Source organism: Meriones unguiculatus, chromosome 20 (assembly GCF_030254825.1).
Source record: "Meriones unguiculatus strain TT.TT164.6M chromosome 20, Bangor_MerUng_6.1, whole genome shotgun sequence".
Taxonomy (NCBI): domain Eukaryota; kingdom Metazoa; phylum Chordata; class Mammalia; order Rodentia; family Muridae; genus Meriones; species Meriones unguiculatus.
In genome coordinates, this window is record NC_083367.1 from 47242783 (window position 1) to 47264487 (window position 21705).

General features: G+C 38.1%; 1 protein-coding gene across 2 annotated transcripts in view; it reads left to right on the top strand.

Annotated features, from left to right (window-relative positions):
- The window catches only part of Sec63 (SEC63 homolog, protein translocation regulator), a 67257-nt gene extending 45972 nt beyond the window's left edge, over window positions 1-21285 (top strand). The window contains exons 14-21 of one of the 2 annotated variants that reach the window (XM_021644371.2): window positions 3040-3122; window positions 4104-4163; window positions 4326-4496; window positions 7354-7512; window positions 9254-9355; window positions 12442-12540; window positions 16406-16510; window positions 17437-21285. In XM_021644371.2, coding sequence (XP_021500046.1) covers window positions 3040-3122; window positions 4104-4163; window positions 4326-4496; window positions 7354-7512; window positions 9254-9355; window positions 12442-12540; window positions 16406-16510; window positions 17437-17580 — 923 coding nt within the window. In that variant the 3' untranslated portion in view covers window positions 17581-21285. Of the gene's footprint in view, window positions 1-3039; window positions 3123-4103; window positions 4164-4322; window positions 4497-7353; window positions 7513-9253; window positions 9356-12441; window positions 12541-16405; window positions 16511-17436 lie in introns of both variants that reach the window. The other variant, XM_021644370.2, reaches the window with a different exon arrangement.
- The last annotated feature ends 420 nt before the right edge of the window (window positions 21286-21705 follow it).

Genomic DNA, 21705 nt, shown 5'->3' on the forward strand with positions numbered 1-21705 from the left:
ACCATTTTAGTAGCTGAGTAGTATTTTTGAACATAGAATTACAGATATTGGTTTATTCTGTCTTTATGGTATTGGTGTAGATCTGAGTTGTACCATTCACAATTCACTGTTGAACAAACCTTTTTCTTCGGTACCAAGGATATATGAACATGGCTAGGAATAATGTCTGTCTTTAAAGAATTCATCATCTAGCTGATTATAGGATTAAAAACAGAGGCCATAATGGATGCTTAGTGTGTGTGATGACAAGTACTGCCCTTATGTTGATATAAAGAACACTAAGTGCTCTGTATTTTTTCTGCCGTCTGGAGAGCCATGCTAATGCACTTTGCCCTACTGAGTTTGTATTCTAACATAAGTAAAGGATTTCCAATAATTGGGATGCTAGGGACAGGGAAGCAAACACTGTCATCTGGTTTCAGTTTGCCTAATGTATAGACATTTACAAAGTTATTTATGTATAGTAAATACTTTGAACAACTTTCCTTTAAGATTGGTGAGGCTTTAGACTTGAAGTCACTAAACGCTATGTTTAGGGGCTGGAGAGGTGCCTTAGAGGTTAAGTGCACCTTCTGTGCCAGGCAACGGTGGCTCATTCTTTTAATCCCAGAACTTGGGAGGCAGAGGCAAGAGGATCGCTGTGAGTTCAAGGCCAGCCTGGTCTACAGAGTGAGTTTCAGGACAGCCAGGACTACACAAAGAAACCTGTCTTTAAACCTGCCCCCCACTCCCGAACAAAAACTCTACTGCTTTTGCAAAGGACCCGGGTTCAATTTAAGCTCCTCCGCTTAGTGACCCACATCCACCTGTAACTGCTTGAGCACCAGCCACACATGTGCACGTGCATACCTGCAGGCTCTCACACATACAAAACAAAAATAGGCTTTAAAAATGCATTTATGCTTTTAGTTTTTTAACCAAATCTAGTTTGGCGCATAGGTGACTGTTATAATCAATCAATGTAAAACATATATGTTTAGAAAAAAAATGTTAGATGAGTTTGTCTTCAAGGAAGTTTGTTTTACTGTGTTATTTGAATATGTCACAGGAGTCACATAGTTTGAAGGAAGAGTGGAGAATATAACACCAGTGCTTAATATGGTGGGGGATATAATGATCCCTTTATCACTAGAGGCCACCTAGCAGCTCCTGGCAGGCTTCCCCCCCCCCCCTTTCTTTACTCTGAAACACCAAATACATGTACTCATTGATGTACTTGTGTAGCAGATGTCACAGGTACTGCAGAATGAAAAATGTAGATGATATGTGGTCCAGGTTTCAGTTCTGATAATGGACACTTGCAGGGTAAAGAAAGGATAGTATACCCTTTCTTGAGCCACACAGTCAAACCTCACAACCAGTAGTGCAGTTAGCAGTTACAAGTTGTTGGAGACTGCTGTTTTCCATGTGCTGGTGTGTAATAAAGGCCAGAACAGGGTACTGAACCAAATCTGTAAGCCAGGCACATTTTTCTACAATTAATACCATTTGAATATAAGGTTATGAATAGTAATCATCTTTCTCATTGCTTTAGTAAGATTCCTTACAAGCAACGTAAGGGGAAAATGGGGAAAAGGTTTATATTGGCTCATGGTTTGAGAGATATAGTCCATTGTTTTGAGGAAATCTTGGTGTAGAGGAGGGCTGTGTGTGCGTGTGTTTATGTTTATGTTTGGGTGTGTGTGTTACATGCATGGGTGCATGCAGAGGCCAGAGCAAGATGTTTGGTGGCTTTTCTTCTTTTCCTTGTTGCATAGAAGTAGGGTCTCTCGCCAGAACCTAGCCTTTTTAGCTAGTCTGACAGCCAGCTAGCTCTCAGATTCCATCAGTCTTCACCCCACTCCCCACCCCCAATGCTGACATTACACATACGTTACATGCCTGACTTTTCATGAAGGTGCAGACAAGTCACACTCTGGACCTAATGCTTGCCGAGCAAGCACTTTCACCCACTGAGCTATCTTCTTTGCTCTTTCAGTTACTTTTCTGTTGCTGTGCAGAGACCATGACCAAGACAGCTTACAAAAGAAAGCATTTATTTGGGGCTTACTTAGAGTTTCAGAGGGTGAGTCAGTGACCTTCAGGCAAGCAGAAATGGCACTGGAGCAGCAGTTGAGAGTTTACTTCCTGATCTGTGGGTTGAAGACATAGAGAGAGCATGCAAGGTTAGGACTGGTGTGAGCATTTGAAACTTGAAAGCCCACCCCAAGTGACACACCTCCTCTAACAAGGCCACACCTCCTTATCCTTCTCAAAACAGTTTTACCAGCTAGGGACCAAACACTGAAATATGAGCCTATAGCAGCTATTCTCTTTTAAACCACCACATCTGCTCAACAGTATTTTTTTTTTTTGTATTTTTTTTTTAATATGGAATTTTACACAAATATGCATGCTATTTTTGAACACAGGCAATGCTAATCTTCTTGTCTGTTGTTCCAGGGTTTTTGTTTTTCCTTATTGAGACAGAATTTCTCTATGTAATAGCACTGGCTGTTTTGGACTCACTTTGTAGACTAGGCTGGCCTTGAACTCATAGCAATATGAGTTCTGGAATTTAAGGGATGTACAGCTTTTTGTTCCAGTTTTAATGTCTTTCCAAAGCTAGCCCTTAAAAAGTTTTTTTACTGTAAAGAAAATGTTGAAGTTACTGTTTTAAATATTGTCTTTTTTAATGTTTAAGGTCATTTGGAATGTTAGTTTTTATTATTGAATTCTTGCAGCCAGGAATGTGTCAGAGAAGTAAAATTATACTGTATCTACAAGGTTGGTTTTGAAACTTGGAAGTGCTAGTGCAGCTGTGAACCTTGGTTTCTTAAAGTGGAAATAGTAATCATAATAGTCTTTAGGATTAAATGAAGCACTTATTGAAGATACCTGGAGGGTTTTATAGTTACTGTCAAATTGTTTTTAATAAGTTTAAACATAATATGTTCAAAATACTAAAGTGCCGAATTGTTTTGGGCAAGTAAAATATTGATGTTTTCACTGACTTAGAACTTGTTTTTTATATTTTGCTCTGTTCCTCCTATCTTACAGTATTGGATGATGAGGACAGCAACAACATTACAGTAGGCTCCTTAGTTACAGTGTTGGTTAAATTGACAAGGCAGACCATGGCTGTAAGTAGTTTATTTGTATTATTTATATTTATTTACATAATATTTATTATTTTGGAGGCTTATTTGTGTATTTGTTGGTTGGTGTGTAAATATACATGTTTGCCCATGGGTGCACATATATATGTGTGGAAGCTGCAGGCCAAAATCTGATAGTATCGTGTTGTTTTTGAGACAGTGTCTCTCACTTGCCAATTTAAGTGAGGCTGTCTGGCCAGCTAGTTCCAGAGGTCCACCTCCCTAGTACTGGGGTTAAAAGCATGTGCTATCCGTCATTCCTGTCTTTAATTTATTATTTTTTTTAAGACGTAGTCATTTTGTGTGTATGAATGTTTTGCCTATCTGTTTATAAATAACACCACTTGAGAGCCTGGTGCCCACAGAGGTCAAAAAAGGGTTATAGGATGCCCTGGAATTATATCCATGGATGCTTATGAGCTGCCATATGGGTTCTTGGAATTGAACCCAGGTCTGCAAAGAGCAACAAGTGCTCTAAATTACTGTGGTGCCTTTCCAGGCCCCCAGCCCCAATTTTTTAAAATATGGATTGTAGGGATCATACTCAAGCCTCATGCTTGATAATCCACTGATAATAATGAATAAACTTATAGTGGTCCCTTGAAGGTGAAAATTAGAATAATGTTATATATTCAAATTCCCATTAAACTATTCTTGCTTGATTACTGTTAGAATAAAATGAAATTTCAAGTTGAAATATTTTTAACTTTGAAGTGAATTTGCATTATTAAGTCATAGAATTTGTTAAGTTAAATAGACTGTACTTTTGAAAGTCTATGTACGAGAGCTTTGAGGTACTTTGGAAGGTTGCTACCTGCATATATACAGACTTACGACTGCCAAGCCTATTCACACTGCCAGTTGGAACTGATTAACAAAGCCTTTATGGAGAGACATTTTGAAAGATTTTATTTTTCATCTGAAAGACAAACATGGGCTGATAGCTACTGTTCTTGTTGCCTCTAGGAAGTATTTGAAAAGGAGCAGTCCATCTGTGCTGCTGAGGAACAGCCTGCAGAAGATGGGGTAACACTTGAGTCTTCTTACCTTCTTGATGAAGTTCTATTTACTTCTTTGGTAGACTTATATTTCAGAAGGGTGTCATAGAATTCATGAAAATACTTGTTTTTATCAGTCTCTTTTAAAAATAACTGTTAAGCCTTAATAGTCATATGTGGTTTGCAGCAGAATGATACCAACAAGAACAAGGCAAAAGGAGGATGGCAACAGAAGAGCAAAGGACCCAAGAAAATGCCCAAGTCCAAAAAAAAGAAGCCTTTAAAAAAAAAACCTACAGCTGTGCCATTACCCCAGGCAAAGCAGCAGAAGCAAAAGCAGGCAAACGGAGTTGTTGGGAGTGTAAGTCTGTAGTCACTGTTATGTCTTCACTAATATGAAATCTGTATAAAGTGTTTAAGTACGTATAAAGCTCCTAAAGTTCACAGGTGGATATGCACATTAAACCCAAGTCAAGATCTGTCCTCCCTTCTTTGCTTTTTCTCCTCCAAGTGCTGGGATAGTACTCTACCCCTAAGCTGTACCCAGATCTAGATTTAAAACTCTGGGCTACTGTTCTTGCATAGAACCTGAATTCTGTTCCTAACTTCTATGTCAGGTGGCTCACATCTCCCTGAAAGTCCATCTGCAGGGGGATCTGTCATCTCTGGTCTCTGCAGGCAGCTATAATCACATGTGAACATTCCGGCATATACACACAATTAAAAAATAAAAATAAATATTTAAAAAAATATTTTAAAACTTTCCTTGCATTCAGGAGAGCTCCTGTTCCTTCATAGTCAATGATTCTTCTGTTCAGTTTTCACCTCTCTATACCACTACTGTAAAATTATAGTCACTATAATTTTACTTATTAATAAACTTCAAATAAGTGAAATCACTCTTTAAGGTTTATTTTATGCGTATGATTGTTTTTATCTGTGTGTACAAATGGCTGCGTACCATGTGTATGCAGTGCCCTGGATAGACAGATGCGGCCAGAAGAGGGCATTGGCTTCCATGGAACTGGAATTACAAATGGTTGTTAGTTGCCGTGTGGGTGCTAGGAGTCAGATCTGGTTTGTCTAGAAGAGCAGCCAGTGCTCTTAACTGCTCGGCTATCCCTCTAGTCCTGACATTCTCCCTCCCTCCACCCTCATCCATTCTTCCTCCTTTTTTTCATTTTTTTAGACAGGATCTTACTATGTAGCCCTGGCTGGCCTGGAACTCACTATGTAGATCAGAATGGCCTTGAACATACAGAAATATACTTGCCTTTGCCTCCTGGGTGCTAGGATTAAAGATGTGTGCTTGCCCAGTATTTTTTTTTTCTTTTTTTAGTGCCAGGCTTAATGATGCACATCTTTAGGGAGGCAGGGCCTCCTTATTTTGTAGTGTTTGTTGGGATTGTCCAGAGGGGGTGGGATGGAAAGAGGTGGCACTGCTTCATACAAATACATGGTCTCTCTGTTCTGTTTGGGTTTGCCATCTTAATCTACTGTAACAAAAGGTGCTTTTTAATACCCTTTTTGTGCATTTTTAAATGGTCACTTTCTAGAAGTAGGGCTGGGTCATAAGAAAGATGGGTTTAACTCATCAGTAGAGCCTGCTTTCCGAATTCTGCCATTTTAACTACTCTAGCTGAGTATGAGAGTCCAGTTCCTGTGCTCTCACTTCTACTTGGTTTTCCCTTCTTTTGCTTTAACCATTTGGTTGATCTGTAGTGATAGTACTTTGTGTGGTTTTCATTTATATTTACCTAATGATTTGGGGTTTCATGTACTTACCAGCCGTTTGGTCATCTATGACCTTGATAAGAGTTCTTCATGTATTTTGGTATGAGTTTCTTTCCTTCTTATAGAATATAGCTTTTTGATGGTTCTTATTTTAATAAAATCTACTTTAGTGTTCTTTTTAAAAAATACCTTTTTATAACTCGGTATGTTGATGCATACGTTTTCATCCCAGCACTGGGAGGCAATGGAGGGCAGATCTCTTGAGTTTGAGAGCCAGCCTAGCATATAATGCATTCTAAACCAGGCAAGCTACATAGCCTGACCTTATCTCAAAAAAATTTATTTTCTATTTTTTGAGCATTTTATACGTGCATACTCTTTATTTTGATGATAATTATCCCATTCACTCTTCTCAGTGCAACTCCAGGTTCCTGTCTTTTTAAAACACTAGTCCAGTTTGTGCTGCCTGAATATTCATGGGTGTGGGACCATCTACAGACCGTGGTCAATCTACCAGGGGCTATACCCTTAACTGACTTTTTCTACCCGCAAATCATCATTAACCATCAGTAGCTTCTCTGTTGGGGCATTGAGGAGCCTTCATTCTGGAATGCTTATTGGTTTAATCTTGTGCAGGCAACCACAGCTGCTGTGAATTCATTTTAATATCACTGTCAGCTCTGTGATACTGTGAATGAATTTTCATTAATAATGTAAATTATGGAATATTTGTTCCCGTACTTATTGAAAATACAGTTTTTTCCTTGCTGAATTACAGTGGTGTGTTTAGAACAAGGACCATATTGCTTGTAATGTGCCACTCTGACTACCCTAGTCCACTGCGTTTGCCTAAATCACACTAGTTTAATTGCAGCTTTCAGGCTTTACATATCATTGTGTAAATTCCCTAGCTTGTAATTTTACTTACTTTCTTAACTATTTTACATCCAACTAAACATTGAGGGTAAGTAATTTTTACTAAAAATTAATTACTGAATTTAGACTGAATTCCCATATTGAATCTCTGGTTCAATATGGGGAGTTAACATAGCACTATTACTGAATGTTCACATTCATTGTGTCTTCATTAACTTAGATCTTCCCAGTAGTAAATGATAGGTGTGGAACATTTGTACTGCTCTGTTCTTGATAACTTTTCTTGGTGTTATTTTAATTTTCTTTTCCCATTGGCTATTACAGCTTTGTAGGAACATAGTAGTATTTCTTAAAACTTGACCTCGTATCAAGAAGTCTTAATGACTTGACACTGATTTCAACCATTTGTAGGTGTTTTAATAAAGACATTCCACAAATGCAGTTACTGCCTTTGTTAGTGAAGACCATTTTTCTTTTAAGCTTTATGCCCTCAGTTTCTGCCTTTTGCCTTGCTAAGCTTGAGCCAGTTTAGTTATGTTGACAGTGAATTTAGCTTCAGAGACTCAGAACCATACATCCTGACTTCTGTCTTTGCCTTTGCCTTGTAGGAAGCTGCAGTAAAGGAGGAAGAAGATGACATTTCTGACAAAGGCAGTGATTCTGAAGAGGAAGAAACCAATAGAGATTCACAGAGTGAAAAAGACGATGGCAGTGACAGAGAATCTGATAGAGAGCAAGATGAAAAACAAAACAAAGATGATGAAGCAGTAAGCCTTGATATTCCTGTCTCCCCCTACCTCCCTTGTGCTGGTAATGGAACCCAGTGCACACCCCAAGCCCAGACTTGATAGTTTAAATCATTTGTATCACATTTCTGATGATCACTAGAGCTGGTTCTTCATTTGTTTGCTTGTTTGCTTGCCTTAACTCATCCATTTTACAATTTTATTACTTTGAGATTGTATTTGTTTTGAGGGATTCTAAAGGAAAATTGCTTCAGACCAGGATTGGAAATCCCATGTTTCTTAAATTTGTTGAAATTACGAGGTAGAGGAGGTCCTATGTCTAAGTGAGACAAGTTTGGTCTCTTTAGGGAATTTTCAGGGATGGAAGGTATCTCTGGAAATAAGATAAGGGAAGGTGGTTATGCGACAGGAGCAGTCCTTGTAGGGTTCTTCCATGTATTCCAGACCACAGGGAGAAGTAAACCTGATGCTGGATAGTCAATTAAAGAGGCTTTTAGAATGTTACCTTGTTTTTCGGACTCCAGCGATAATTAAGAATTTATTAAGATGGTAAGATACAGTGTATTGCATTGAGTTTCACTTGATTTTCAGGAACAATATAGAAAAGAATGTACTGGAGATTCATTGCAAATGAAGTATAAACTGATCACCTGTTCCCTTGCTCTTCTGACTGTACTATTGATCTAAAAGAAACCCTTGGGTTTTGAGATGGAAAAAATGATCCCCTGAATAGCGTCGGAAGCAATAGGACAGGCCTGGGAGCACCTATCCATCCTCAGGATGAGAGACAGTGAAAGATGAGATTTCATTAGTTGCTGGGTCTTGAGTGCTTTTAGACTTGGAGAATTACAGCTCCACTCTAAGAAAGATTTGTCATGTTGTTGTCTCTGACTATCTAGCAAATCAAGGTTTTATAGATGAGTTTCTTTTTTTTTCTTCTTCTTTTTTTTTTTTTCTTCTTTTCCTTTTTTTAGACAGAATCTCACTATATAGCCCTGGCTGTCCTGGAATTCACTATGTAGACCAGGCTGTCCTGGAACTCAAGGAGATCCACCTGCCTCTGCCTCATTGCTGGGATTAAAGGTGTGTGCCACTACACCCAACTACAGACGAGTTTCTTTAGAAGACCAAAGATATGCAGTTAACCAACAGATTCAAAGTCTATCTTATCCTAAGCACAAGTTAGTCCATAGTCCAAGACAATTATGAAATAGTTTTTGTCTTTGAACATGCTGGCTGTCAGCGTCAGTAGACTTTAAAAAAATAAATGTGGTTATTTATTTTAAAAACAATAAAAATTAATATGTTAATAAATTAATATGTTACACAAACTGTAATAATGGTATAAAGGTGTGATCAGCTAAGTTCTGAGACAGGGATATTTTTGGTAGGCTTCTCTCCAGAGTTGATTAGGGTTTTAATTTCACTGAAGGAGTTAGGAGCAGGCGTGAACGTGAACAGAAACTCAGAGAGGTTCAGGGCAAGTGAGATAGCTTGGTGGCTTCAGAGCAGTGTGCATAGTTATGACAAAGGGAAAAGAATAAAGCGCTGGTGCAGGTTCAGAGCTGGAGCAGTCGTGTCACTCATGCTGTAGGGCTTGAAGGCACAGTTAAAATTGTTCCAGATGATGATAATGGTGAGATTTGTGGAAATGAACTTAAATCTTTAGTAGCTGGTTGGCATTTTCAAGAGTAAAAACTAGAAATTCCTCTAAATGGTCTCTGAAAGATATCAGATTTCAAGTAATGTTTTCTTCTCCTAGGAGTGGCAAGAGTTACAACAAAGTATACAGAGGAAAGAGAGAGCTCTTCTGGAAACCAAGTCAAAGATAACACATCCTGTGTATAGTCTTTACTTTCCTGAGGTGAGTTGCGCTCAGCCTCATATTTCTTTAGCTCCATTTCTTCTTTCCATATATTTCTCATTGGATTTGTTCTGCTCTGTGATATGTTTATTGCTCCAAGGTGTAATAACTTTTATTTTGATAGGTTGTCCTCATAACAAAGGATATATTGTAATATAAATTACTTTCAGTGCTTAACTTTTTAAGTCTGTGTGGTTTCCTAAGCTTCTGCCATCTCTGGCCCTGCTACTGAGCATTGTGCCTAATAGTTGTTTCATGTAGTAGTGAGAGGAGGCTTTATAAGATGGATGCGTTATTTTGACTTTGATTACTTGGCTGTTCCAAGTCTTTCGCCCCCATTGAGTTTTAAATAGGATGAAAGAAGTTCTTACCTCTTAAGGGTTCCTTACCTAGCCACTTGGTACCAGCAACTTGCTTTTAACCCCAGTAACTGTCCTAGTTTGTGGCAATAAATGAGCCCATGGGTAGTAGCTATTGAACCAGCTATTTTGGGTCTGAACAAAATTCATCAAGAACTGAGGATACCTGAGTTCCAGACTGCGGACAGAGCATCAAAGTGGCAACTGTGCCATTGTCCTTATCTTGTCTTTATGCTTGCTCACCTTTCAATATCCTTGCTGTCTGAGTTGTTGGTCTGGAAATGACTATAGAATTTCCTTGGCATTTTGCTTTCGAAGATGATTCTGTCTGTGGAGCTCAGATCAAGAGCTGGTTCCCTTAGTTCATAGACACTGATCATGGACTGCTCACCTTACCATAGAACCTTCTGCTCTTTCCTTGTGTTGGGCCTTTGGGTTCAAATACACAGTCTGCTTTCTGTTTGAGAATAACAGTCCAAAGATTCTGGGGGCTTCTAAGTCCTAAATGACTTGGCTTTTCTAGCAATAAGTAAGTGGCTGTGCACAGACTCCGGTTGTGACTTGAAGAGAAGCTGGCCCAGGGTTCCATCTTAATGTATATTCTGCTCTTCTGGCATGTCTTGGCTTTTAACCCATCTGTTAGAGGCATTTTCCCATTGCAGAGATGGCCTGCCAACACCAGGCATCCTGAAGTCAAGCAGATAAGCAGTGCTCATTGATTGGGTTTAAAAGTGTGAGATACAGTAAGCACTCCTGCCACATACTTGATACCCATGTAACTTCCAGTATCATTTGAGATCACGCTTGGTTAATAAGTAAAGCATTGATTCCCTTGTAGTGTTTTATTCTGGAAAATGCTTTTTTCCTAGTGTAGTCTGTACCTCGTGGTCAATATTTGAAAACTCGACCTGTGTGCCACACACAATTTAAATTTAAACATTGAAGAGTTTATGTGATTCATTCGTTCATTCGTTTTTGTAGATGAAAACGTTTTACATTTAGAAATGTTGTTTCTAAAGTTGAGCATAAGACAGTCTAGTTGCCTCCCCCATCATTTCCTAAAGGTCCCTGGCTGCCTTGAACAGAGGTTCTTCTGCCCCTTTCTCCCTACTACTGGGATTAAAGGCATATGTCACATGCCTGCTTTTGTAATTATGCTATGTTGTAAACAAAGTTTATTTGAGTACAACGTGATTCAGATTCATTCTTTTCATGCTGCAACAGCAAATCTGAACACTTGGCAAACGTTTCCATTAATATTGCATGTTGAGACTATTAGGTTTGTATAAACATTGTGTATATACAAAACAAATTTGTAGCCTGTGGCATTTAACAGAAGAGCCTTTTGTTGAGTTTAAAGAAGCAGTTTTAAAAAGATACACAAAAGTAATAATGGAAAAGACAGGGCCAGTGAGACGGGGCAGCAAATGCAGGAACCTCCTGCTAACCCTGCGGATAGGAGTTCAAACTCTGGGACTCACATGATGGAAGGGAGAAGACTGATTCCGCTGGTTGTTCCTCCATATGTGTCATAGCATACTTAGACCAACATACATATAAACACACACAAGCAGATATTTTACTAAGCCACTGTTCAAGGGTAAATAAAATGAGAAAGGTATTGATTTGGGTTTAAATATTTTCCAAAGAAATGATTTCAGTAGAATTCTCTATCTCTCTTTCTCACTCTTTCTTTTTTACAGGATATTGTTGTTCCTACCAATATAGTTTTTGTTGTTGTTTTTGGCTTGTTTGTTTGTTTTTTTAAGTGATGGAAAATTGAGAATTTGGGGTAGTGCTGTTTTGGCTAATGTATATTTAGCACATCCTGGAGTTTATTTTTAGCTTCCAACATTTTCCTTTAAACCACTTAAGGTATCTTCCCTACCCTGTCCTTAAAACCAATGATACTAAGCAGCTGGAAGTATGGCACAGTGGTGCCTGCTGGGCACACTGTGGCATGGTGCGTGCTTGTGTTTATTAATAAAATCATGTTCTGCCTTGTGTTCCATTATTTCTAATTCCCAGTTCTCATTGTGCATTCTATTGTTGGTTTCCTGATGAGCTTTTTGTTGTTCTGATCTTTCTGCAGTTCAGCTAGAAATGCTGAGCTTATTCAAATAGTAGTGTGCAATGAAAGAAAAATATAAGCTTTTAAAATTGGAGGTGCTCTCTTTTAAAAATGAGATGATGCTGGGCAGTGGTGGTGCATGGTTTTAATCTCAGCACTCAGGAGGCAGAGGCAGGTTGATCTCTGAGTTTGAGGCCATCCTGGTCTACAGTGCAAGCTACAGGATGACCAGGGCAATGCAAAGAAATCTCAAATATTAAAAAAAAAAAAAGTAAAATATTTAATGCATTGATATTTTTATTGGGTTGCCAAAGTCCCTTATAGTTATGATACAGTAATAATTTAAATTGTTTTCTTTTTTAGAGTATCTTTTGTCATTTTAAAGTAAATCAGGGATTTCTAATATTGATCCATTAGTAGGCTTTATGGAGTTTTGAAACTCCAAAAAGTTTATATATAAACTTCCTTGTGGGATAGTGAACGTTACCCTGCAGTGGTTGAGTACATTTATTCAGTTGAGCCACACACTGTATCAGTTCTGAGGATGTAGCACTGAACAGAACAAGAGTAGCATCTCTCTAAAATCAGGCAAGTTAAAACTATTTCTCTAGTCTTTTCTGATAACTCAGACTCTTTTTTTTTTTTTTTCTTTGCAGGAAAAACAAGAGTGGTGGTGGCTTTATATTGCAGATAGGAAAGAACAAACATTAATATCCATGCCATATCATGTGTGTACACTGAAGGATACAGAAGAGGTAATTGACCAACAGTATTTGTTTTAATATCTTAGCATTATGATGCTTCATTAGATTTTTAATAATTTAGTATATTGTGTTTTGCTCATTATATTTTGATTTTCTGATTTTGTTGGGGCCAGCCTGTAATACTAGTTCCAGGTTACATAATGGCCTGTCTAGATGCCTGCACTTTTGTGTATGTGAGCATACACACACATCTAATTTAGAATAAAAATAAATATATATTTTTTTTATTTTAAGGGAGGGAGGGTTAACTTCAGAAGGTTCATCCATGTTTGACAATTAGTTTGTTACTTTTAGTTTCATGGCAAGGTCCATGACAAAGTCCATGGTCCTTTAGTGGCAGCCAGGAAGTAGAGAGAATAGGGAAGGTCCTGAGACAAGTTGTACCCTTCATAGGCTCATCCTTCCAGTGACCTACTTCCTCTAGCCATCACCTTCCAATAATGTCATCAAATTATGTTGCCATCAAAGGGTTAATCATTGATTACATCATAGCTCTCAAGTTTGAGGCATACGCAGAAATGTGCTTGATCATTCTAAGTGTTTCTCAGTTCAGTCAATTCAAGATGACTTCTAGAGTGACATGGTGATGAAGAGTTGTTTCCTCACTATGTTGTATGTTTTATCATGGAAGCTGTATTCTGTTGTACTGTATCTTGGTTGGGGGCAATGTACGCGTGAGTGGCTTACAGGCTGCAGTCCAGCTAGAATAACAGTGGCTATCTCCTGACAGTCCACAAAAGTGCATGTCTCAGGGGGTCTTCCGTATATGTTGGAATCTCAAAGAAACGGGCTCTAATGACACCGAAGGAATGCCTCAGCAGCAGGGTAGATGGACTTGCCAATGAGAGTAAGGGCAAGCAGATAAAAAGCAAAAGCTGCTTTCTTTTATGTCCTTTATATAGGCTACCACTAGAAGTTGTGGCCCAGATTTAGATTGGGTCTTCTGACCTTAAATGATCCAGATTTAAGGTGGTCTTTCTTAATTACTGTTCTATTGCTGTAAAGAGATGCCATGACTTAAGGCAGCTATTACATAGGAAAGTATTTAATTTGGGTCTTGCTTGCAGTTCCAGAAGCTTAGTCCATTATCATAATGGCAGGAAGCATGGCAACAGGGAGCCATGGTGCTGGAGAAGTAGCTGAAAGCACATCTTGATTGTAGGCAGAGAAAGGGAGACTGGGTCTGGCATGGGCGTTTGAAACATCAAAGCCTATCCCAGGCAAAACACTTCCTCCAACAAGGCCATACCTCCTAATCCTTCTCAAATAGTGCCACTCCCTGGTATGTAAGCATTCAATAAATATTACGAGCCTGTGGGGACTATTCTTATTCAAACCATCACAGTCCAGTCCCTGAACCCCGTTGACTTACAGCCATATCAAAATGCAAAAAGTGGATTCAGGACACCTTCAAAAGTCCCCATAATCTGACACGGACTCAACCCTGTCTAAAAGTCCAAAGTTCAAAGTCTCTTCTGAGACTGTGGCAATATCCTTAACTGTATTCCCATGTAAAGTCAAAATTAAAAAGTAGATCATATACTTCCAACATATCGTGGCACAGAAATATTCATTGCCATTTCAAAAGGAAGGAAGGGAGCGTAGTGAGGAAATACTGGACAAAAGCAAGACAAAACCAGGACAGACTTCAAATTCTGCATCTCTGTCTGATGTCAAAACGCTCTTTAGATCTCCAACTTCTTTCATCTTTGTTGGTTGCATCATACTTCTCTCTTTTAGCCTGGTTCCCCATCGTTCTGCAGCTCTCCTTAGCAGGCAGGTGTCCTGCTTGCCCTGTCCTCTGCCTATAGACAGTTCATGTTACCAGTTTTGTTACTGTTCTTTCTAAGGGTTTCTGTGTGTAGTCCTGGCTGTCCTGGAACTTGCTCTGTAGACCAGTCTAGCCTCAAACTCACAAAGATCTGTCTGCCTCTGTCTCCTGGGTGCTAGGATTAAAGGTGCGCACTGCCACTGCCCATCAGCCAAATTTTAATGTATTTTACAGGATATTCCCCATCCCCAAATTTTACACAAAAGTCGGCTAATACCATGCTTTACAGCCTTGCCTTTTTCTTTTAACAATAAAATGTGGGCATGGATCTCCTGAGTTACATTCAGCCTTTTCTTCCACAAGCATAATACAGTTGTTAGCCAGGAATCAACACTGATGTGATGCAGTGTCACAGTTCATATTTAATTTCCCCTTGTGTCTGCCACAATTTTTACTTTGTCTTCAGGTTCTAAATGTAATGGAAGACTGCACTTGTATTTTGTTCTTAGTCCTTTTTACTCTGGGAAATATTAGTGCCAGCCAAGCATGGGCTCTACTCAAGTGATAATTTCCAGCCCCTGCTTTTTGTTTTTTCATACCATCCTTTTCAAGATTCTACCAGAGTGTTCTGTTAGAATAATCAGTGTAATTTGCCTCATTGCCTACTCGTTATATTTCTTATTGCTCATATAGTCCATGTATTACACAGTTATATTTGTTTGCTCCCAGTTTGTAGCAATAAGGTTTTCTTATTTCCAGAGAGTTTGATATCTCCAGTGGGGTATTATTTGGGCACTGACCTGTTCTCCAGTTTTTTTGTTTGTTTTAAACCAAATATTTACCACACAACAGTGGTTTTGATATAAATCGCTTTTCACTCTGCTCTTTGTTCAGTGTAGTCTGAGTGAAACTGGACACTGGCAGTGTGGTCAAGGCATATTTTTGTATGTATGCATGTTACCATTGTTGGGTTTTTGTTTTCTTTTTGTTTTTAATCTTTAAAATTGGTTTGGATATTTTTTCTTTTACTATGCAGAAATCAGCCTTATAAAAACAAAAATAAAGACAAAGCAATTATTTCTCTCTGGTTTGTTTCATGTCTCGGTTTTCCAGGTGCTGGGATTACAGATTTGTACCACAATGGCCTGTGTTAATTAACATTGGCTGCAAAATCTGGATTTTGGAGATTGAAGACAGATTACTAGAGTGTGAAAGTGTCATTTAATAAAGTGTTTTATTGAAATATAGTATGATATATAATTCTTTTTAATTTGTTTTAATCGTTTTGAGTTTCATATAAATATAATAAATTTTAGTTGTTTTTAATTGTTTTTATTTTTCCATTGTTCCCTCTGATATTTCCCTTGATCTTTGAAACTTTTTCCAACAAGAGTATGTTCTTCCTGCTGAGTTTAATTAGGATGCTTTACATGAGTAAGGATGGGTAGCTCTTTATTGGAAAGTGGACAACTTTAACTACTGGAAAAATGACACTCTTATCCCCCAGCAACTGTTAACTGCCAAAAACAGTGCCTTGGGATTTGTGGGACCTGTGTAAGTGACCGCTGCTGTGCTGGGTTGAGAATGCAGTGGCTCTGGCATGTCTTCAGAACTTCTTTTTGCAGCATAGCTTTCCATTCCAGCTCATCTATTTTTCTGCCCCTTCTTGAGCCTTGGATTTTTAAGGCATAGATAAAATAAAAGAATTTAGCAATAATTACTTTTTTATCTTTCAAGTCTGTTAACTCAACTTTTCATTTATTCATATGTTCATTCTTTGCTTAATTTCTTTCCATTTTAAGGTGACAGCATAGAATTTGGTTGCTTTAATATGCTTTCTTGAATTGTGTATATAGAAGTAGACCCCAATAGTTCTGCTTAATTTGATTCCTTTTTGTTTAGTGTTTATAAGAGATAAAATAGATACTACACATGTTGTTTGTTATTGTGAAAGTTTCTGTAAATCATCTGCTCAGTACTCTGAGGTAGAAAGTTTAAAAATACTCTGGGGTTTTTTTTGTTTTGTTTTTGTTTTTTTTTATGTATATAATCCAGGTTTTTAAGGGTTGATTTTTATCTTCTTAGGTAGAACTGAAGTTTCCTGCACCAGGCAAACCTGGAAATTATCAGTATACAGTGTTTTTGAGATCAGACTCCTATATGGGTTTGGATCAGATTAAACCACTGAAGGTAAGACTAGTGAAAAATCAAGTAAGTAGAGTCACTGAAGATGTGGTTACAGTAACCTTTGAGCAAATGCTCAGGGAAGGTGTGTGAAGCATTTCCAGTTTTGAAATGTAGAAGGAAGGAAGGAAAACATCATCTCAGATACTTTCAGTAATAGTTAGATTTTAAGAAGCTGTGAACTTCGACTCTTGGTTGGTTTAGTGCTGTACTGAGATGTGCTGTGCTGAGACGTGGTACATCTCAGGGTTTTGCCGAGTGTGCTCTGTTTTCTTTAGAAAGGCTGGTGGGGGCCCGCGTGGGGAACAGTACTCAGATTTTTACCACAGACTATTGGAATGTGTATTGATTTCTGAAATGAAGTGGGGTTTTGTTGTTTTTGTTTTTGTTCATCTTAGAACATAAACTTTGTGTATGGTTTGAAGCATACCCTTCCCTTGAGCTTTTCATACAAGTCATTCTGTTATATTCGTGAGATTTTGCACAAGCAGTGTTACACTGTTAGAGTAAAAGAGCCAGGAAAGGCAAGTCTCCTTCCTCCTGAGAGTTCTCTCTTTCTTTTATTGGCCATAGACTTTTACTTCACAACCAATCTTTGAAAGGCATGCTTGAATTGTTCTTTCAGCCAAAGATTTCTGTTAAGATACCATTCAGTGTTATTGCATAGGAATCACAGTTGTTAGTACTTTGTACCATAGAAATGTATTTCTAAATGGTTTAACTTCTACAGAGTCAAAATACTGAACTAGAAATTCAGCTGTATTCAGTATTTTCATTTACAGAATGAAGTACTTTTTAAAGAATGCATTGAATTTAGAGTTGCAGCCACAAAATCCATTTCTTTGTGATTGCCATAGTCAAAGAAAACCTTTAACAGATATTTCTTTCATTATTCTTCCAAATTTCTAATGTGCACATTTAATTCTTCATAGTTGGAAGTTCATGAGGCCAAGCCTGTGCCAGAAAACCACCCACAGTGGGATACAGCAATCGAAGGTGACGAAGACCAGGAAGACAGTGAGGGATTCGAAGATAGCTTTGAGGAAGAAGAGGAGGAAGAAGAAGGGGATGACTAACCAGTGTATGAGTGGACCACAGCATTTGCACATATTCGCAAACATCTGCTGCTTTGTAAATTGTAATAAAGCAGAAGCAGTGGAGAACTGACGTGGAGGAAGTGTTGGCGTCTTCACTAGAAATGGATGCAAAAAAAATAGGCAGCTGGTGCCACCTGGAAAAGGGTCATTTAATGCCTTTCAGGTATGGGGTGGTGTGTTTATCTCGTCTGCAAATGGTAATAAATCCTTTATTGTTAAAACTGTCCAGAAGTGTGGGCTGTGCATTACCTGATCAGTTTATGGTCTCAGTAAAAGTCAAGGTACATAAAAAACAATCTATAAATGAGGAACTTTTCTTTGTTCAGCTTTAGTTTTAGTAAACATTAAAATATGATAAACATCACAAATATGTTTTAAGTAACATCTGCTCAAGTTTTTAATCTGTTAATAAGCTCTATTATTCATTTATCAATATTTTACAAATGGTAAGATTGTAACAGTTTCATATGTGAGTTCGAACCTTTATTCTCATCTACCTTGGCCATAACTTAGCATTCTCACACATTCCACATAAAACAGAGGGCTATATTTTGGAATTTTCCGTTCTTAACTTGCCCAGAGTTAGCAGACATTACAAAAGTGGCTTTAGTAGTTTACAGCCTTTTAAAACCTGTGTTAGTGTCAGCAGGATTTAATTCTTCTGATAAGCTTCAGGGCTGAAAGTGATTGTGGGACCATACGCTCTCTGATGCTTGGTTTTTGTCACCCAACCTTCTTGAAAAGGTTCACTATAAAAGCTGAACTACATTCTTAGCTTATACGCTACCTGACTCTATCAGAAGCCTTTTAAAGAAAATAAATACAGCATACAAAGGAGGCTTTTTTTTGTATTCATTTTGGACTCCTGTTAATAAAATAGAAATTTGACTCATTTTATGTTTGTAATTGTGTTTGTCTTTTTACTCCTAGAGAAAGGGCATAAATAGGGCAATCTTTTATTTTTCGACTAAAATTTTAATATTGTACCTCACTATGGAAGTGACTGCTATCTCTGTAAACTCTTGGAAAACCCAGGAGGAAGAGCTATTTTCTCTCATTTAGTACAACCTAAAGGGCAGTGCTCAATGTAGAGTAGAAATGTGTGTGATGAGTCACTGAGATCAGAGGAATATTTTTATTACTACATACAGAGGATACACAGATCTACAATATTATATGACTGATTGCAATAATCCTACCAAACTCTCCATAGGCCAAAGTACTGTTGCAATACTAACTTATGACCTTGTTTATTTAAAAGGTTACTACTCTTCATGCAGAATTATCGCTGGTATTTTGTTACTATAGTAGTTGGAAATAAAATTTGAAAATTACCAAAAATATGATTTTTTTTGTTGTTGTTCTAAATTTAAGATGTAACACTTAACAGTTGAAGTTTTCATTGGAGCCTTGCTCACTAGTTGAATGAGACCCTCCCCTCCTCTGTAGGCAGGAGCCTGTGCTGCTGAGGGTTTGATTCATTTGTTTCATTTATGTGTAAGCGGGTGGGTTTGCTTTCAAATCAAGTCTTGCTGGGAAGCCCCAGTGTTGGTTGTAGCCACTAGACAGGCATACAAGTGTGAGGTAATGAACTAGCTTATGTCAGGTGAAAGGAGAGAGATCGGGAACGTGAACAAACAAAATTGTAGTATTTGCATTTCCTAGCTCTACTGAAGTAGACAGGCTCAAAAAAAGTCTTCTAGTAGCTGTTTTCCTTCTGAAAAGGTGTGCAGAGTTCATTCAGACTACTGGCTTCTCTGGTTTGAGAGTCTATGGTGAGGATTTTACAAACTGATAACAGCAGCATGCTTACAAAATGGTATGTCTTCCATGATTGAAAATGTCAACAATTTGCTTATGTTTGCCTGTTTTTTGATGTATATCAACATCTCAATCTAAAGAATCAGTTTTCCTCTAACAAGTACCTTAGGTGAAGGACCTCAGTTAGGGTTTTCATCTCTTTACTCAGTCACCAAACTCTACATCCCTTCCTTCTCCCCATTATAATTAATAACTTGTCCTCATTTGCATTTAGTTGAAAGAAAAATTTTTAGTGAGGTTTCATTTTTATTCCTATTCCAAATATTGACATTTTGTCAATAGAATAAATGAGTATATAGATGAAAACACAGTAGGTACATACAGAGTAAAATTGATGACATATTAAATTAAGTAGTTTACATTGTGTAAAAATTTTAGTCTCCAAATTTTTAGAGTATCCTTTAAAATAGAGCCTTCCACAAGGAGACTTAACAGTTGAAACTGTGGCAGGTGCAAAGGTTAACATTGTAAGATCTGACTGAGGCATTAGACTAAAAATTAGTTAGATGTTTGTGTTCCCTAAAATTTTTGCTATTTAAAAAGAATCGAACACATTGACTGAGATTCTGTGTATGGAGCACTCTCTTGTTCTCTCCTCTGCTTCTCCCAGCGTGCACTAGGAGGTGAAGAAGGGCAGGCTGTTGGGTAGTACCATGTTACTGTTTGCTGGGAGGCTTAGGCCTATAGGAGGTATAGGAGTAAAATGCCAACTCCTAAAGTGGAGCTCGGGAATTGTGTGTTAGGAACATACTGGGGTTTTCTTAGAATGTTCTAATTTGGTTTTTGTGGTTTTAAACGTCACTATATAGCCTACGCTGGCCTTGAACTTGGTGTAGCCCAGGTTGTGGACCTTGTGATCCTACAGGCTCAGCTTCTTGAGAGATAGGATTACAGGCAAGAGCCACCACACCTGAGTTAAACATGTTTACTACATTTATTCAGGTATCTGCTCCAGCTGGAGTGTTGTTTAGTAATAATCTGAATTTCAAATACACTTCAGGACCCTACATGGTTGTGAGGGATTGTTTATCATGTATGTACTGAGTTTCCATGTCCGGGCTCGGTGACTAAGCACTATATAGATTAAGCTATACAGATGCTCTTTGTGTTCAGAACTTACTTGGATTTGGTCAGCACGTGGATGGGAACTTGCTTTATTCTTCTCCCCTTGGCACAGTGGCCAGTGTTTAGAATGCCTCCCCCTACCTTTTTTTCTGTTCTTTACTTTCTTCTTTTGTTGTTGTTGTTTTGTTTGTTTGCCCTTTTCACTAGGCCACTAGGCAGAAAAATTATTATTATTACTGTTTTTTGGTTTAGGGACTAACTTTTGAATTAGTTGGCCTTTGCTTTCCTTATCCCATTTGGATAAGGCAACACTCATCCTTTGTTTTTAAATGCTTCTTTTTTGAAGCATTTTCTCAACTCTATGAATCCCCTTTTTAGTCTGCCTTAAAGTGAAACAACTATCAGTGAACCATAGCATGACATCATACCAGCTGTGCAGTGATTTGTTCAGATGTGTCCCAAGAAGTTGGCATCATTAGACACTTAAACTCAACACTAGGGCTATTTTACAGGCCTTAACAAACAGAACAGACACTATCTTGTACATTTTCATGTAACTGAGCTAAAAATCCAAATAGCAATCATGGGCATGCTTTAGAACTGTGGTTTCAGGCAGGTGTGTACATCCCAGGGGTATGCAGATAAGTCCATTGAGAAAATGTTAAAATAATGATTCTTTGTATTTAATCTCATCCTTTTAAATTTCTATTTTTGTGTGTTTTATAATGTACATAATATATTGTACAGTTGTACACTTATATAATTTATAAATAAATAATACATTTATGGTGCATTATATATATTTTTTCTGATTTGGGTGCATGATGAAAACATTTGGATACTAGTATTTTGTGGCATAGATAGGATGACATTTCAGTGGACTGCAGGTTGGGGCTTTTGGCTCTGCCATTTGAAATGACGGTGACATACTCTGACAGCCAGAAACAAGGATACATTTGCTATGTCTAGATCTACTGCTCCCAAGTGCAGAGATGATGGAAGCCTTTGCAGTGGAGCCATGAGAGAGGGAGGACTCTGAACAGAGCTTTGGCTGCTTTGAGCTAGACAGTTAGTGGCAGCTGCAAATTAAAGGCTAATGTGCAAAGGACCATCCCTCCAGCCCCAAAGGAGCCAAAACCCCTGTGTAATGGTAGCAATGGCTACCAGTTGGGTGTAAGCAGATTAACATCACAGTTTCTCTGTATTCTCCAGCCTCAT